Below are 19,492 nucleotides of genomic sequence, written 5' to 3'. Positions count from 1 at the left end.
CCGGCACTTCCCAAACTGCCTGTGACAAAGCACCAGCAGCGGTCTACACCCCCATTTCGGGCCACGTTAGCTTGGATGGGTCCAAGGACCTTAGATTAGGCTCCTTGCCCCGGTCTTGGGTCTGTTCAGCTGCCTTCCTCACAACCACCAGAGTGACGGCTTTAAACGCAGACCCAACGGGTTGAGCCTAATGGCTCTCCCTACCAGTCATGTTCCCCCCGGGGGGTGCTTTCAGTAACAGTGACTGCGGGCTCCTCCTGTGTGTGCTGCCCTGTCTTGGATCTCTAAGAAACACTTCTCAAATGCCCAGAGGGCATCCTGAGAGGTACTGAGAAAGGTCTGGGTCCTTAACAGGACACACAGCTCCTCTGTGGTCAGGTCCCTACCTGACCTTCCAGGTTGGCACCCACACTGCCCACCTCCTGCCCAACACGCTGCTGCCTTGAGCTGGCTGTCGACAGAGAAAGCCTCCCGGCTCCCTCTCCCCCTCCTTAATCACACTAGTACCTAATTTTTCATTTCCTTGTTTTTATCATGCTGTGGTAAGAACACTTAACACGGGCTCTGGGCTCTTACAACTTTTAAGCGTAGGACGGAGTACTGCCAGCTGTAGGCACGATGCTGGAATGCGAGTCCTTGATGTGTAAACAAAATCCTGACTTTAGCGGAGATGTCACTTTGTCTCTTCTTCCTTTTAGTGATTAGAGCTCCTTGAGTTCTGAGTGGATCCAAAGGCCACCAACTAGATATTACCCTTTCCAGCCTCAGTGTGCCATGTGATTATGTCCTGGACAATGGTATGCAGGGGAAATGATGTGTACAACTTCAAGGTCACATCTCTAAAAGGAAACTGATTGTCCTCCACACCCTGGAATGTGAATGTAGTGGGGGTAAACCAGTTCCAACCATGCCAGGGAGGACAAGACACCTCAGCCCCATGGGAAAATAAGAAAACAGAAGGAATCTGGAGCTGAGCTGCCCACCCCCAGCCCACCCGCTAACTCAACCATTCGTGAGGGGAAGTGCATCTCCACCTTCCTTAAGTCATGGCCATGTTGTCTGTGTTAAAGCAGTCCAGTGAATTTTCTTCTTCTCTTCCACATGGTCCCTCAAAGACTCACTCACCAATGAGATCACATTTTCCTAGCCCCAACTCAGACTCCATGTCTTTACTCATTTCCCTACACTCTAGTTTCACTGGGAGAGGTCAAATAGCTATTCTAGTTAATAGGAGAGGGGTTTTGACCACTATCAATTTAAGAATTAACAAAAAAATGTTCAAATGGGTAACATAATCTACTTAAAGTAAGTTTTAATCTTAATTTGTTCAATTTCCTCTGGATTCGATTCAACTGCCCTATGTTGACCTGCCCTCTAGGTTTAAGGTGAGACGGAGGAAGCAAAAGCCGCATCACCGGGAGTAAATGGGGGAGACACAGAATCTAAACCACATGACTCTGCCTCTGTAAGAGGGAAGGTATTTCTGAGAGCAAGGACACCTACGGGCATGTAGGGATACACATGCTCTTAATTCATATATGAGTAAGCCACACATAACTCTGTCCTGATGTCATCACTGCTTCCACGATTTGGGGTAACTGCCAAGGCCCGACTGAGCAAAATTCCATTAACGCCTGCCTGGACCCAAGTGAGGCATTATTCAGGCTACCGATTCCCCATCCTCCCCGCCACGGCCTTGGCTTAGCAGCTCCACTCTGCCTTTACCAGAGCGAATGGAAGACCAGTCGAGGTTGCCGCACGTCTGCCTCTCTGATGAAATCAGACAAGGTTTAATAGAAGAAAATCTCCAAAAGTTGGGTGTCCAGACAAGGAAGAATTTTAAACGCATCAAGCTGCTCCTAGAGCCAGTTACCAAAAAAAAAAAAAAAAAAAAATCTGCTTTTGGCACGTAAGTCTTTGTCTCCCTTGAGAAGGTACAATGCTCCAAGTAGGGAAACAAAGGACCCGTCCTCACAAGGATGCTGGGAGGTTGGATGAATTGTATATGTAAAGCATTTAAAGATTAAGCACAACTAACCCTTATTCTCAGCAGCGTCTCTGCCTTGAATCCCATTAAGGCTGCTAATTTTTCCATTGATATTTCCAATCCTTTATTTATCCCAGCACCCACCAACAGAAAGAAAGCACATTTCCCGTCAAAGCGATGCCCAGAGAGCTGAGGGATGGCATTTATCTACAGACAAGCACTTCTGTCTTGAAGGCCATGGAAATGCAGTGTGGCGAGTAGGCTTGGAGGAATTTTTTTTTCTTTTTTTTTTTTTTTTTTTTTGCTCGGCTAAAGAAGAAAGCACCTCTGTGGGAAGAGAAGGTAGGTCTTCCTTTACTCAACCTGCCAGCATTACTCGTAGCAGCTTTAGATTCAGTTCATGCCTACTTTAAATATTATTAAAATGTACCTGCATGGGTCGATCTTTCTCTTCTTAATCCTTCTTGGATATTACATTACAGATCAACTCAAAGGCTCAATTAATGATATCCAATTAAAAAAAGAGATTAAGAGACTCACGGAGGAAACATCACACTAAGGTTAATGAAAATGTTACTTCAACATGAAAATTGCCTTAGAACCTGGTACTAAAATTTTGAACATTAATTATCTCTGCTATTTTAAGCCCTGCTTTTAAAATGTTACTCCTTCCACTTCTTTTTCTCATACTTTACGGCAAAACCACAACAGTCCTACACAATTACGTAAGTCTCTTAAATTTAACAAAATCAGAAAAAATGTAGAAGATGATGCTTGGAGCATTAGGAATTAACTAGGGCATTTTAAACACCAGTCAATATTAAATAGGCAAAACAAGTCAGACGAGTTATTTTCATCTGAATGAAACTAATTCTCTATAGAGGGAGCACTTTGGAAAACACAAATGTATCAACAAAGAAGGAGCAGACATTCCAGCCATCACTACCTACCTGTGTAAGATTTGCCGCTTGCTTTAAGATGCTTTGTTTTAACTGTTCTGCTCTCTTTGCATGAAAAGAATTACTTTGACTCTGGATGACAAATACAATTCCTTTTAAATCTAGAACCAAAGGAAAAAAAAAATTTTTTTTCAGGTATTTATTTTTCAGCAACTGAAATAAACTTACAAACAAGGCAAGCCTGCAGGCTATAAACTCTTAGGGGGGAAAAATCGATTCAAATGTAATCACAGTGACAAAATCTCTTTTTACACTGATCTCTGAAACATCCTCCCTTAGAAGTGAGCAGGTTAAAAAAAAAAAAAGAAAAGAAGTGAGCAGGTAAATGAGTTCGCTGTCCTAGATCAAACCCGTGGTAACAAACCGTGAGTCCGCGCCTGCATCTGTCCAAAGAATGACTATGAACGTGAGAAAGTATGAGAATGTCTAGAACACTAGCCTCCCCAGCAGCTGAGAATCTTGTCTACCATGAGCATTCCAAAAATTTCCACATTATCCTCCATTGTACTGTTGCTGTTATGGGTTGAAGCGTGTCTCCCAAACTGCGTATGCTGGAGTCCTGATGCCCAGGACCTCAGAATGTGACCTTATTTGGACCCAGGTCTTCACAAAGGTAATCGAGGTAAAGTGAGGTCGTTAGTGGAGGTGCTCACCTGATCATATTTGGTGAAAAGAGAAAATGTGGACACAGGCGCACAGAAAGAAGATGATACAAAGCCACAGGGAGAAGACAGCCACCTACAAGCCGAGGAGAAAGTTCCTCAGAACAAAGCAACCCCTGCCCGCCCCTTGATCGGAGACTTCTACCCTTCGAAACTGTGAGGCAGATTTCTGCTGTTTAAGCCACACAACTGGCGGTACCTCGATTCAGCAGCCCTCGCAGACGTACACACTACCTCAAGAATATTCTGGATGACTCTTCAAGGTGACATTCACCAGTGGCTGCTTCTGTCCCATGAGCTCACAAGAGCTTGCAAATAAATACCTCAATAATCTCTACCCTGCTTCACGAGGCGCCTAGCCCGAATGAAGTGTTATCTCCAGGAAAACAGCCACAATTCCACAGCAGCAGGGCGTTAGCAAGAAGCGTGGCATAAAAGTCCGTCTCCAACAACACTGGAAATATTTGCCAGCCGTCTAGAGACTCACCTCAGGGCGGCCAACTTTCTTGCAACGGCTAGCAAAGTAGGAAACCTCGCACGCTAGGCCCACCTGACCGGGGACGACTATCGGAGGTCTTGCCAGTGAAGAGGGTTGCTCAGTCCCCACGGCGGAGAAGCACATGAGGTTCTGAGCTTGCAATAAAGCAACACATAGAAACGGCCATCGTGTGTTGGCAGAAGGCAGACTTCACGTAAACTGCTGCCTCCAGCCAGGTTTACAGCAACGAACGTGGTGACCTGACCCCCGCCATGTGCCTTTCCCTTTAACAGCTCGACTCAGGGACATAATCTGGTTTTAATTTTATTCCATTATATTTTATTGCTCTTCTGTTCAGTTCTATAGTTCCACTCATTTATTCACTCACTCCGATACTCATACAACAAATAGCTCCACAATGAGCCATCTAGATCCTAAAAATAAGCCAAAATGCTCTTTGGTTAAGACTCAATAAAAAATTTAAAAGGAAATGCTCAACAACCTACTGAATATGACCTAATTCTTTTCCTTTAGGAATTTATATACATATGAACATTCCACATACCTACCTCTATTTCAAATCAGCTTCTTGGCTCTATAAACAGGACACACAGATAAGCCTTAAACGGGTGTCTTATATTCCAACTGAAATGTAATTTTCAATCTACTACGTCTGAAACATTAATGTAAGTGACATACCAAAAAAGGGGTGATAAAGACTTGCTTTTGTTAAAAATGGAATAAACTTCAGAGAATGACTTTTGCAAAATTTAATAGGGCTGAAGGTGCACATTCCCAATGACCCAGAAACCCCACTCCTACTAATCATCCTTGAGAAACTTGCATTATGTGTAAAAACAAGGATATAGGACAGGAGAGCTCACAGCAGGATGGTGTAAAAGGAAAAAAATTGAGGCAACTCAAAACCCGCTAACAAGATACACAAATTAGAATACTATACAGCAATAAAAACTGCATCGATCCAGATGGATATTATAGATGAGTCGTATAGACTGAAAAAAAAAAGCCACAAAGGCACAACCATATAAATCAATGGTTTGTGAAAATATACACACAAATATATAGATGGATATATACTATACAGATGCATATATATCATGTATGATGTAAAAATATAAAAGATTACATGAGAATGCTATAAACACCATATCGAGATAATAATAAAAAAGCTTCAGCTGTGTTAGGAGTATTTTATTCCTCAAACTAGGCGGTAACTACCTGGATATCATTGTATTACTCTTTGTAGCTTCCTGTATGTTCACAATAATTCATAACAGAGGTTTTAAAAGAGCAAATCCATCTGCCAAAACGTTAATCCTGCAGTAATCAACTCCTGCCATTTCTTCTACCAGATCAGCAAAACTCCCACTGTTCCCACAAAGACAACAGTTCCTCCATGTGGAGAAGAGGCTTTGCAAGAAGAAGAAAAGTGAGTTATTCCCCTCTGCTTATGCCTGAGTCGTGTGCTATGAGCTGTATTTGTTTTTTCTGCATCTAAGAAATCATCACCTTCCTTTTGCTCATGCCTCGATCACGCACGCTAGGTGCACTCACCCAGCAAACATCTCGAAGCCTGTACTGAGTGCGAGGCTCTGGCACACAGAGGTGAGCAAGCCCAGCCCCATCACATCAGGGCCTGAGTCTAGGGCAGAAGGCAGAAGGCAGCCATTCCAATACAGAGCCAAGTGCAAAACTGAGGGAGCACAGAGGGGGGACATGTGCAAGCAGAGCTCCTGGAAAGGGGCCTTTCCTGAGTTCCCTTTAAAATGCAGCAATTTTCAGAGCACCTGGGTGGCTCAGTCGGTTAACCATCCAACTTCAGCTCAAGTCATGATCTGACGGTTTCACGGGTTCAAGCCCCGTGTCAGGCTCTGTGCACTGACCGTGTGGAAACTGCTTGGGATTCTCCCTCTCCCTCTCTCTCTCTCTCTCTCCCTCCCTCCCCCCCTCCCACCCCCACTTGCCCTCTTTCTCAAAATAAGAAAATAATTTTTTAAAATGTTTCTAAATTTAAAATAAATAAAACGCAGCAATTTTCTGCAGACTTGGGCACAGAGGATAGCAGACCAGTGGCAGAGAAGGAAGTGGGGTTATCACAGAGCCCACGGCCCGCCTTATCTCTGCAGCATCAGGAGTAGGTGAATCTGTCAAGCATTTCTGAGAAAAAGATGAAGGGAACAGTCCACGATAAAGTTACAGAGGGAAGCTGGGTCTAGAGAGGGAGGCTGGCTCAGCCAGATCTGAGCATGAAGGACAAGTGCCACACTAAGAGGGTGGAGCTAGAGATTAACAGCTTTCAAACTGGGGAAGGGCCACAGAGCCATCTGGGATCCCAGAGAGTGGGGCCTTCCCAGAAGAAGGGACAGGGACACTGTGTCCTGGGGATGCCCCAAGAAGGGATGGGAGGACCTTCCCGACAGAGGGAACAGTGAAGGTTGGGGACAGCAAGGGGAATTATGGCCCTGAACACAGTAACAGGTATCGCTAGGAAGTCGGAGGCACATGGGGCAGTTACTAGTGAGGAGACAAAAAAGTAAGGGTCTACCCAACCCAGTTCCTAAAGCCCTGTTAATAATGACAGAGAATCAATGACATGCCATTCAGCCCCACCTCCCTTCCAGGAAAAACAAACAAACAAACAAACAAACAAACAAACAAACAGGCTAGCACAGTTAGGTGCTGAAAATCACTTGGACACTTAATTTACTGATGTTCTTTACAGCAGCTGCAAGAAATATTTTGCTGACAGAGATCCTAAGCCCCCCAAACTGGGTCACATTCTGGCTGAGTCCAGACCCCAGGGCCCACCTTGGCCGCGGTCTTCTCTGCCTGTGCTGCCCCCACTCTCTGACTCCTGAGCTCCCACTGCCCAGTCAGTGGAGCTAAATAAGACAATCCTACTAGTTCCTTATCACTTCCCTTGAACCTCTCTGAAGTCACTGCCATCAGCAAACACCGTCACAACTCAAGACGGATTGCCCTTGCTCTCCTCCAGGAAGGTAGAAGAAATGGGTTGTACACTAAGTGCCTGACAATAATGAGGGGCATAGTGGTCTAGAAAGGAAGAAAAGGAAGTCAGTCAAGGCTAGGAAAGGACCATTGCTGTTCTGAGACCAAGGGTGAGCTGCAGAGCATTAAGGAAAGGTGACAGAACCAAGGAGGTGGTCAGAGAAGATCCCTGAGGGAGAAACAATCATTCTTCGAAGAAAAAGCAAACAAAGGTTCTCTATTCTTCAGCTGCTGAGCACCTATCATGTGCCAACCGCTCTACTAAGCGCCAGTCTTTCCTGGTCAGACGTCATCCAGAAACACGGATTTCATGGTGACAGGAAATAGCGTGGGGTTCTTCTGATAAAAGCGAAAGCGCTAGAGACCTTAAATACACACACACACACACACACACACACACACACACACACACACACACACACACACAGAGCCACTCCAATTGTGTTTTACTTGGTGAGAATGACGTTCGCCCATGAATCTACTGACGAGGCAGTGAGCCCAAACAGAAAGCAGGCCTCCTTGCCCTGGGAGGAGGCCCTGGGAGTCTGCCGCGACTCTGATCCTTCTGGGAGGGCTGCTTTTGTAGGCCCCCCACCCGGGGCCTGCAGACCCATGTTAACCCTGTGGGCAAATAAGCCTCCTGGGTCTTGCTCGGACATGCTGATACCAAGGTATGTATCACTAGATTTGACCACTTGTCATAACAAGGATGTTGACTTACTTATCCAGGCAACTTCCCCCTGGCACTTTCAAGCCCATGTTCCAGACTAGCATCATTAGTTCATTTAATAACCATTTTCTATAAGGAGCCCTATCAGCTCCCATAGAATAAACAAATGCCCAACCCACAAGGGTTGACAGCTGACAGAACATCTCCACGTGGGGAGGAGTGGCTGAGCCATACAGGGTGTCGTAATACAAAGAAGAAAAGGCAATGACCCAATGTCGCTCCTTAAATACGCAGTCTCAGAGCTGAAGTCTCCGACCCATGCCCCCGTGGTCCCCTGCATGCCCGGGCCCCAGTACAGGCCATCCTGCCCCTTCCACCTGGGGAGCCTCTCCTGCCATCTAGACCCTGCAGAGCCCAGCCCCACACAAGGCAGGCCTAGAGAGGAAAGTGTACCCTTCCCCTCCTGTCCAAGGCCCACCTTGTAGGTCTCCATGGCCTACCCTGGGATGACTGATGTCGACAAAGTTCACACCCTTTGGGAAGAGATCCAACATTCAGACATCAGTCTTATGCTCTCACACTGAGGCATATTTCTCACAGCTGAAGAAGAAGAAGAAGAAGGAGGAGGAGGAGCAGGAGGAGGAGGAGGAGGAGGAGGAGAAACTGATGTCGTGGTTACATTTTTGAAGATGCTTACAATATCCTGAAAGGGAGGACAAAATAGGGTGAGCACAGGCCGGGATGAAAGTGCAGGGGTGTCCACAAAGTCACAAGTCGCTGCTTCTGCGCCAGGGTTCTCGGGATGGGTTTGACAGAAGTGACATCGACAAGTGACTCTGGCTCCAGGCCGAGGTCAGCGGGCCTCTCACATCAGACACTGCGCCCTGCTCACCTCCGCGGCCCCCACAGCCGCCACCACGCATAGCCGTCTGCCCTCACTGGAAACTCACCAAATGGTGGCCAAGGACATCAAATCTAACATACGAGCTGTCGTTTCCAATACAAATCACGAGCCACTATGTCAATCTGAAAAGTGTTCTCCCTGTGTCTTCGGGAGAGACCAGAACATTTGCACAGCGATCTTCACCTCATAAATAAAATCAGAAGGAGAAATTCACTTCACTGAAATATAATTTATAAGAAACGTACCTGGGCACATACTCATAAGTTAAAAAAAAATCATTACTTACCTACGTCACTCTTCCTTGAGATACCACCTTTCTCCAAATTCTGTATTTTAGACAAAAGAGAAGAAGGTAAGTCAGGTAAGTCTCGTCGTATACCATAGCTAGCAAAACACCAAATACATGAACAGCACGCAGCAACGTTTGGGGACGACGCGGACGACGAGAGCTTGACAAAGCTCCCTAACGAAACAGACGAAAACTTAGGAGGGAGGGAACAGCAATGACGTACTTCTGCATCCTGGTGGGAGCCTCCTACGGGGCTACCCCTTTCCTACGTGATTTTGGGCAAGTCACTGGGGCTCTTGCCTCCTGTGTAAAATGGAGCTAACACTTAACCGGTTCCCACTGGTCTTGGGAGAGTTCATTTAAAACCCCGTAAACTCAAAAGCATGGCAAACCAAACAGAGACCGTATCGATGCCGCCAGTGTGTGTTTCCCATGAAGAGGACCTCCACTAATTATGGTATTTATCATCTCGTGGGCTCAGACGTACTGTCATCCAGAACATCACCGCCATGTTCTCTCCCACCTGAGGAGCAGCACTGGCGGCCTAAGCAAGGCCCCAGGAGGCACTCAGCCTTTGGTTCATGAGACTTCAGGAGCACGGAAGGGGCTTCTTAGAGCAGAGCTCTGGACATAGAAATCTGGACGTGAGCAAAGAAATACCTGTTCCTGATCCCGGGTAGATCAGGAGAGGGGTTCCTGAAAGATTTCTCTGATGGGGCTCCTGGGTGGCTCAGTCGGTTAAGTGTCGGACTCTTGATTTCAACTCAGGTCATGATCTCATGGCTCATGAAATGGAGCCCCACATCAGGCTCCGCGCTGACAGCGGGGAGCGTGCTTGGGATTCTTTCTCCCACTCTCTCTGCCCCTCCCCTGCTCCCCCAACACACACACACACACACACACACACACACACACACACACACACTCTCTCTCTCTCTCTCTCTCTCTCTCTCTCTCAAATAAACATTAAAAAAATATTTCTCTGACAAAGTGCAAAGCGTAAGCAGCTAAATCTGCCATTTTCCTTGTCTTCTCCAGCAGACAGGAAGGAATTTTCTCTCTAATTGCCCTTTTCTGCTTTCGACTGCCATTTGCTATAATTATAACAATTGGACAGCGGCAGACATCCTTCAATTTTCTTCACAGACTGCAACGAGAAACGTACTTGTAAGCCTTTGCCAACAAAACTAGGAACAGTTTAAAAGCCAAGATACAGCCACACAGAGATGTATCCTCTCAAAACGCCAAAGGGACCGTGACAAGAGACAGGGAGGAGAGAGAGCAAAACACAGGAGAGTGTCTACCTTTGGCAGCGTTTCCTGAAATGATCTTTGTCTCAAGAATAGAAATACCACTGAGTGGAGAAGAACCCATAGTTATTATGGACTCATTTGTTATGCCTCGGGATCCAGTGACATGTCACTTAATCTTGATAAAATACAGACGTTTTGGGGGGAAAAAAAACCCTAAAAAGTGCTGGAACACTTAAGCCATTTCTCTACCTGTGCTGAACCAAAGCCGGGTTATCATAAGCCAGCAGGTATAGACTCACTGCATCTTCCACACGCTCTCAATGCCACCGTTGGCCAGGACAACAGCCCGCCCCTGCAGAAGCAGCACCCGCCTGAGAACCAGACATGCTACCCGGCTTTCACCCTTAACCTGCTGCCCACCCCTCGGCCACACTGCCTGCTCCACAGCTTTGGCTGGCAGCTGACGATCACCGAAAATTCGAAAGGTTCCATCCAAAAGTAGCACTGGAGTGGGTAAAGAAAATATGGCGTAGACGCACCACGGAATATTATCCAGCTGCAGAAAGGAAGGGAGTCCCGTCACATGCTACAACACCAATGTGCCTTGAGGACATCACGCTACGTGACATAAGCCAGACACAAAAAAGCCAAGTACTGTACGATTCCACTTACGGCGTAGTCCGATTCACGGAAACGGACAGTAGAAGGGTGGTTGCCAGGGGCCGGGGGAGGAGAACAGAGAGCTGTTTAATGGGGACGGTTTCAGTTTCGTGAGGTGAAAAGAGACGTGAAGGGCGTTTGCACGAACACCATGAATATACTTCACGATACTCAGCTGTACGCTTAGGAATGGTTAGGATCGTAAATTTTACGTTAGATGTATTTTGCCATAATTTTTAATGTTTATTTACTTTTGAGAGAGACAGAAAGCAAGGGAGGGACAGAGAAAGGAGGAGAGAGAGAGAATTCCAAGCAGGCCCCACGCTGTCAGTGCCGAGCCCAACTTGGGGCTCAATCGCACGAACCGTGAGAACGGGACCTGAACTGAAACCAAGAGTCGGACGCTTAACCGACTGAGCCACCCATGCCCCTTCCATAATTTTTTAAAAAAGAGAGCATTAAAGATGATCCAATCCAATGCTCCCCTTTTAGAAATGAGACAACAGAGCCACAGAACCAGGATGAAAACCCAGGTCGGTCTTCTGAGTTCTTTCCAACGTTCATTTCTTACACCCACGTGATGATGCACACCCTGTCTTCCTCCAGAGGTGTTTCTTCAAGAAACATGCACCAGGAAGCCACTCTGGAAAACAGTGTGGAGGTTCCTCAAAAAATTAAAAATAGACCTACCCTATGACCCAGCAATAGCACTGCTAGGAATTTACCCAAGGGATACAGGAGTGCTGATGCATAGGGGCACTTGTACCCCAATGTTTATAGCAGCACTCTCAACAATAGCCAAATTGTGGAAAGAGCCTAAATGTCCATCAACTGATGAATGGATAAAGAAATTGTGGTTTATATACACAATGGAGTACTACGTGGCAATGAGAAAGAATGAAATCTGGCCCTTTGTAGCAACGTGGATGGAACTGGAGAGTGTGACGCTAAGTGAAATAAGCCATACAGAGAAAGACAGATACCATATGTTTTCACTCATATGTGGATCCTGAGAAACTCAACAGAAGACTAGGGGGGAGGGGAAGGGGGGAAAAAAGTTATAGAGAGGGAAGGAGGCAAACCATAAGAGACTCTTAAATACTGAGAACAAACTGAGGGTTGATGGGGGGGTGGGGGACAGGGGAAAGTGGGTGATGGGCATGGAGGAGGGCACCTGTTGGGATGAGCACTGGGTGTTGTATGGACACCAATGTGACAATAAAGTTCATATATTGAAAAAAAAAAAAGAAACACGCACCAGGTGAAAGCACCACGACATTCTTGACAAAAGTCACCTTTAACAATAAACTGAAAGATTAAAAAACAAAACAAAAAAACCCTGAACTCAGTATTTCCCGAATGAATAACTTAACCCTAGAAACCTACTGGACACCCCACCACATCTCTTTGTGAAACCAAAGAGAATCGACCAAAATGACACATCTTTCCATTTGCTATTAAACACCGCAGCTCCAACTGGCTGAAAACAACAGATCGGACACGATTAACCACTTCGAATGGCTCAATTTGTAAACTGTAAGAAGAAAACATCCAAGAATGGTCGAATTAAGTGAACTGAATGGATCCAAAATGGTCTTGAGCAATTTCCCCTCTGAGAAAGAAAATGAGACTAAATGAACGAACTGACAGGACATTTAGAATTCTGTCTCCAGTTTCCCCTCCTGAAAAGCCTCAGCTCTTCCTAGGAAGAAACACATGGTTCGTTTTAGTATCTCTGCTGCCACACATTTCTTACGCTATCAATATCAGTCAAAACGGGTTCACTGTCAAAGTTTTAGAAGTCAACTGAATGGCTATTCAGATAGGAAAGAGATTTGTTACTAATGCATCTACCCCACAGACAGCTCCTACCCTAGCCGGGAAAAGACAAATCCAAGCTACCCTCTGACACAGGTTTTATCTGTTAAGTCACAATACGTTAGAACACTTGCAATCCACGCCCGTAATGCCTAGTTTATAAATCCTTCACGAAAAGACGATAAAACCTCCTCAAAATCCTTCACATCTATCGAATCTTTTCGGAAGAAAGGGAAGTAAAATGGCATCCTGTACCTGGTCACCACCAACCGCCACCCCCTTGGTCTTTTGAATAAATGAACTGATCAGGATGTGCCCGTCAGTGGACTCGGCCGGAAGCCGGTCCTGTGTTTGAATTCTGCCCCCACCACTTACTAGCTCAGGCCTCAGTTTCTCATCTGTAAAACAGGAATGGTAATTACCAGACCTGCAGCACAGGGTTGTTGTGGGAGTTTCATTAGGTAATATACTGCTGAGCATGGCATCTGCCTGAAGAAAATGCTCAATAGCTGTCACCTACTACTCTTTTCATCATCACCTTCATCTATTTCACATGAAGTCAACTTATACCATAGAAGAAATCTCACTGATAAAAGCAGTAAGCCCTATGGTTCCTCTTCTTACTTTGATTTGTTTAGGTTCAGCTCAAAAGCTGCCTAAAATATTTCTTGCTGTCACATCAGGTAGGGTCTGGCACTGTTTTAAGTGGTGGACACACACACACACACACACCATCCTCCTCCTCCTCCTCCTCCAAACAGCTTTTTGATACAGGTCTTACTACCCCATCTTACGGATGAGGAAGCTGAGACACAGAGAGGGTCTCCACTGGGTATCAGTGTTGGAGAAGGGATGTGAACCACAGCGCTCAACTCTAACCCTACATCATACAGGACACAACATCACAACCACCACAGGGTATAAGTGGGAGAAACTGTGGGTTGAAGCTGGGACAAGGCCGTGGTTGAGGCGGTACCGTGGCCTGGAGCACAAGTCTGGGTGGGCAGGCTCCCCTGAAAGCTGAGGGAGGTCAGAATCCGGGTCAATGCCAGGGACCAGGAATCCAAAAGAGGAGCCTGGGCCCAGAGGTCAGCTCCTGGGAGGTGCAGCAGGGCACCGGCAGTACCCAGAATTTGGATGACAAGCCACCTGACGCCAACCAGTGAGTCTGAACATTGTGTGGGGCAGGCCCCCAGCCCTGAGTGGGGCTGCCTGCATTCTAGAGAGCTCCGTCTGGGGCCCTGACGAAAGCAAGCCGTGCGGGTGAGGGGGGATGGAAGGCGGCCGCCTCTGAGCAGCATGGCAGGGCAGGTCCCCGTCAATTCTGCAGATGGTGATAGACTCATGATCCCAAATGAACGTGGCTGTTGTGAAGAGCCTTCACTCCTATCTCCAGGTTCATCTGCAGACTTTGGGTGACCTTGGACAAATTAATTCTTCTCTCCCAGTCTCGGGTATGGTCTACAGTAGACATTTTATCACTGCCTCTCCTCAGGGGACTAATGGCTTTTTTGGCTTCACAGCCTAAGCACAGATGGGGTTAATGACATTTTTCAAGGGCTTTAATACCTTTGGATGAAAAATGACACTACGATGTAGGAGTCACCTTATTTTCTACCTATATTTATATACGTATTTAAGAAGAGGGATACATACATTTCCTCATTTGGAAAGAGGAGTTAAAAACCTATATTTGAAAGTATATGCTAGAATTCTAAATTCATTACACAAAATTTTAATTCCCTAGTAATATTCCTTAGGTAGCACTTTAAGTTCATTACAAATGAGCTTGATTATTGCCACACACACACACACACACACACGTTCTAATGCACACAGCTGTGTGCAGCATGCAAGAATTCAAAGAAAATTAGATTCTGACTTCACCTTTGAATTACCACGTGACCTCAGTTAAATCACGTAACTTCTTTGAGGGTAAGTTTTCTCTGCTATACAGCATTCTGTGGTTTATTATGCTTTCCTCTATCATGCTTTGCAGACGCTGTGTTTTTGTTTTTTTTTTTACAAATTGAAGGTCTGTAGCAACCCTGCGTTGAGCATGTCTATCGGCACCATTTCTCCAAGAGTATTTGCTCACTCTGTGTCTCTGTGTCACATTTTGGTGATCCTCATATTTCCTTTTTTTTTCATTATTATTACACTTCTTAGGATGATCTGTGATCAGTCATCTTTGGCGTTCCTACTGTAATGGTTTTGGGATGCCAGGAACACCATGTAAATGGTGAACTTCAAGGATGAATGTTGTGCGTGTTCTGTTTCCCATCTCCCTCCCTCTTCTCTGGGCTCCCTGTTCCCTGAGACGCAACAATATTGAAATTAGGCCAGTTGAGTAACCGTACAGCGGCCTCCAAGTGCTCGAGTGAAAGGAAGAGCTTCATGCCTCTCACTTTTAAGTCAAAAGCTAGAAATGATGAAGCTTCGTGAGAAACGGCATGTTGAAAGCCGAGACAGGCTGAAAGCGAGGTCTCTTGTGCCGACCATTCGCCGTGCTGTGAGTGTGAAGGAAAAGTTCTTGAAGGGCATTAAAAGTGTAACTCCAGTGAACACACAGATGGTAAGAAAGAGAAACAGCCTCGCTGATGTGGAGAAAGTCTAAGGGATCTGGTTAGAAGATCACACCCACCACAGCATTCCCTTAAACCAAAGCCTAAACCGGAGCAAGGCCCTAACTCTCTTCAATTCTGTGAGGGCTGAGAGAGGTGAGGAAGCCGCAGAGGAAAAGTGTGAGGCTAACAGAAGTGGGTTCATGAGGTTTGTGGAAAGAAGGCGTCTCCATAACATAAAAGTTCAAGGTGAAGCAGCAAGTGTTGGTGTTGGGGCTGCAGCAAGTTACCCAGAAGGTCTGGCTAAGAAAATTCAGGAAGGTCGCTACACTGCACAACAGGTTTTCAGTGTAGACAAAAGAGCCTTCTGTCGGCAGAAGATGCCATCGAGGACTTTCAGAGCTAGAGAAGGGAAGTCAATGCCTGGCTACAAAGCTTCAAAGGACAGGCTGACTCTCTTGTTAGGGGCCAGTGCAGCTGATACTTAAAGTTAAGGTCAATGCACATCAACGACTGCAAAAATCCTAGGGTCCTTAAGAATTATGCTAACCCTACTCTGTGCTCTATAAATGGAACAAGAAAGCCTGGAGGACAGCACATCATTTACAGTAAGGTTTATTAAATATTCGAAGACCACTTTTGAGACCTCCTGCTCAGAAAAAAATAAAAATTACTTTGGAAATATTACTGTTCGATGATAAGGCACCTGGTCACCCAAGAGCTCTGAGGTGACATACAATGAGATGAATGTTGCTTTCATGCCTGCTGACACAGCATTCATTCATTCGGCAGCCTATGAATCAGGGAGTCACTTTGACTCTCAAGTCTTTTTATTTAAGAAACACACATCCTGGCTAAAATATTCAAGAAACAACAGGTGTTGGTGAGGATGTGGCGAAAGGGGAACCCTCGTGTACTGTTGGTGGGAATGCAAACTGGTACAGCCACTGTGTAAAACAGTATGGAGGTTCTTCAAAATTAAAACTGGAACTGCCTTGTGATCCAGCAATCACACTACTGGGTATTTATCCAAAGAATACAAAAACACTAATTCAAAAGGATATGTGCACCCCTAGGTTTCTTGCAATATTGTTTACAAGAGCCAAATTATGGAAGCTGCCCAAGTGTCTAACATTAGATGAATGGATAAAGAAGATACACACACACACACACACACACACACACACACTGGAATATTATTCAGTCATAAAAATAATGATATCTTGTCATTTGCAACAACATGGATGGAGCTAGAAAGTATAATGCTAAGCAAAATAAGCTAGTCGGAGAAAGACAAATACCGTATGATTACACTCATATGTGGAATTTAAGAAATAAATGAACAAAGGAAAAAAGAGACAAAGCAAGACTCTTAACTATAGAGAATAGAGGGTTGCCATAGGGGGTGGGGGAGGTGGGTAAAACAGGCTAAGGGAATTAAGAGCACACTTATCTTGATGAACTCTAATACATGGAATTGTTGAATTGCCACACTATACACTTGAAACTAATACAACACTGTATATTAACTACACTAGAATTAAAATGTTTTCATTAAAAACAAAAAAAGAAAAAGAAACACATTCATAAGGCTACGGTTCTCACAGTGATTCTCTGATGGATCTGAGAAAAGCAAATTGAAAACCTTCTGGAAAGGATTCAGCATTCTAGAGGCCATTCAGGACATTCGTGATTCATGGGAAGAGGCCAAAATATCAACACGCACAGGCACTTGGAAGAAGTTGATTCCCACCCTCGGGATGACTTTGGGGGGTTCAGGACGTCAGTGGAGGCAGTCGCTGCGGATGTGGTGGAAACAGCGAGAGAACCAGGACGAGAAGAGGGGCCTGAAGGTGGACGGCGTTGCCGCGATCTCGTGACAGGACGTGATCGGGTGAGGACTGCTTCTCGAGGCTGAGCAAAAATCGTGGTTTCTCGAGACGGACTCTGCTCCTGCCAAAGACGCTGTGAAGCTTGTTGAAGCGACAAGGGATTTGGAATATTGCACAAACTTAGTAAGTAAAGCAACAGCAGGATTTGAGAGGACTACCTCCAGTTTTGAAAGAAGTTCTACTGTAGGTGAAATGCTACCAAACAGCATCACAGGCTACAGAGCAGTCGTTCGTGAAAGGAAGAGTCCATCGAGGAGGCAAAATTCACTGTCGTCTTAAGAAACTGCCACGGCCACCCCAGCCTCCAGGAAGCCCACCCTGATCGGTCAGCAGCTATCAACATTGAGGCAAGACCCTCCACCAGCTAAAAGATTGCAAGTCACTGAAAGCACGGATGATGGTTAGCATTTTGTAGCAATAAAGTACTTTGCAACTGAGGTATGTATATTTTTTAGACATAATGCTATCGCACACTTAACAGACAACAATATAGTTTAAATAGGACTTTTATTATGCACTGAAAACCAAAAAAATGCATTTAACTCTCTTTACTGCGGTGGAACCAAACCCACATCCTCCCTGAGGTGTGCCTGGACGTGGGAATCTCTCTTTTGCTTGGCAATAACAGGATCATTGAGAAGATCAAGTTTTAAGTGAAATGTCTGAAAATGTTTTATTAACCATAAAGGATCTTAAAACCAAAGGAAAGTATTATTATTGTTCCTGTAGGAAACCCACAGTATAGTTAGAAAAGACAACACTGTGTTGACAAAAGAAACATTCTATTTAAAAAAAAAAAAATGTTTTGGGGCGCCTGGGTGGCTCAGTCGGTTAAGCATCCCACTTCGGCTCAGGTCATGATCTCACAATTCATGGGTTTGAGCCCCGTGTCGGGCTCCGTGCTGACAGCTCAGAGCCTGGAGCCTGCTTCAGATTCTGTGTCTCCCTCTCTCTGTGCCCCTCCCCTGCTCATGCTCTGTCTCAAGAATAAACAAACATTACAAAAAATAAAAATCAAAAACGCTGTTACGCTAATCGTGAGATTAAAAAAAAAATGAAGTCGACCGAACCTTAGCGAATATGATAAAGACAACTCACATTCTTCAAATATGGTTTCTCTTTCTCATCTGCTAAACTCATCTAGCGCAAAGCCGAAATGGTAAACTTTAGATGAGGTTCTTGAACACAAACAATTGTGGGAAAGCAGCCGCTCTGAGATTTTTGGCTGAGTTTTATCCCGTCTCCATCAAGTCCCAGGGTCTCGGTTCCTAGTCCCAACTGTGCAAAAAGCCTGGCAGTCATCTTCAGTACTGCCACACGGTGCCACCTACAAAGTGAGGGAGACTCAGGCTCTTGTGACCCCGGGGACACAGCATACTACTTCTCTCTCTCAGACTGGGAAAATGCAGCCCAGTTTAGATGTGGTCAGACTAGAGAAAACTGAGGCATCCCAGCAAGACTTCTATGATGTCTAAATCCATATCAAAATACTTTTTTTGAAACCTACTTGGTCTGCTGTAACTACTAAGGGATTTTTTTTTTAAAGCAAGCTTATCTAAAAAATAAGATAAAAAAAAAACAGAGAGGGAACAAACCATAAGAGACTCTTAACTGCAGAGAACAAACCGAGGGCTGCTGGAGGGATGTGGGGTGGGCGGATGGGCTAAATGGATGATGGGCATTAAGGCAGGCACTTGTTGGGATGAGCGCTGGGTGTTACATGTAAGTGATGAATCACTAAATTCTATTCCTGAAATTATTGTTACACTGTATGTTAACTAACTTGGATTTAAATTAAAAAAAATAAAATAAAAAATAAATAAAGCAAGTTTATCTGCAGGTTGCCACGAGAGATTAAAAATCTGCGTGGACCAACATTTCATTAATTCGTGAAAAGAAATCTGAGAACTATTGTAAGATGAAATCATTACAGCTGCCATTAAAGAAAATATAAGTGAATCTCAGACAGGAAGAATAGATTTGATCATTAGAATTAGTACCTTAGATTGCTTGACCTCTTTCTTTGTATCTTCAGAAACCAAAGCAAAAGCTGGAAAAAAGAAAACATTTTTACATTAAGATCACCAGTTAAGATTCATTCTCGTATTTAACAGTCTCGCTTAAAACGGGGGGGGAGGGGGGGGAAGAAAGGGTGCTTGAAGAAGACATATTTTTGCTCATTTTTAAAACCAGCTGCATTTGCTGCAAACTAGTACCACTGGCCGCGTTCATCTCCGGACCTCAAATTATTCATCGGTGCACAGCCAACGTGCTTAGGCTACCAAGCTGAAGAAATAAACCTCAAAGGAATTGGAACCTGTGCACA

General features: G+C 45.1%; 1 protein-coding gene across 6 annotated transcripts in view; it reads right to left on the bottom strand.

Moving 5' to 3' along the window:
- The window catches only part of B3GLCT (beta 3-glucosyltransferase), a 120,073-nt gene that overhangs the window by 85,025 nt on the left and 15,556 nt on the right, over positions 1 to 19,492 (bottom strand). For 5 of the 6 annotated variants that reach the window (XM_045050708.1, XM_045050671.1, XM_045050574.1 and 2 more), the window contains exons 2-4: positions 19,167 to 19,216; positions 8,977 to 9,016; positions 2,938 to 3,047 (exon numbers count right to left, since the gene is read on the bottom strand). In XM_045050708.1, the coding sequence (XP_044906643.1) occupies positions 2,938 to 3,047; positions 8,977 to 9,016; positions 19,167 to 19,216 (200 nt within the window). Of the gene's footprint in view, positions 1 to 2,937; positions 3,048 to 8,976; positions 9,017 to 9,466; positions 9,506 to 19,166; positions 19,217 to 19,492 lie in introns of those variants that run through there. The other variant, XM_045050749.1, reaches the window with a different exon arrangement.

The sequence above is a fragment of the Felis catus genome, chromosome A1 (genome assembly GCF_018350175.1).
Source record: "Felis catus isolate Fca126 chromosome A1, F.catus_Fca126_mat1.0, whole genome shotgun sequence".
Lineage (NCBI taxonomy): Eukaryota > Metazoa > Chordata > Mammalia > Carnivora > Felidae > Felis > Felis catus.
This window is presented reverse-complemented; position numbering and strand designations above follow the sequence as displayed.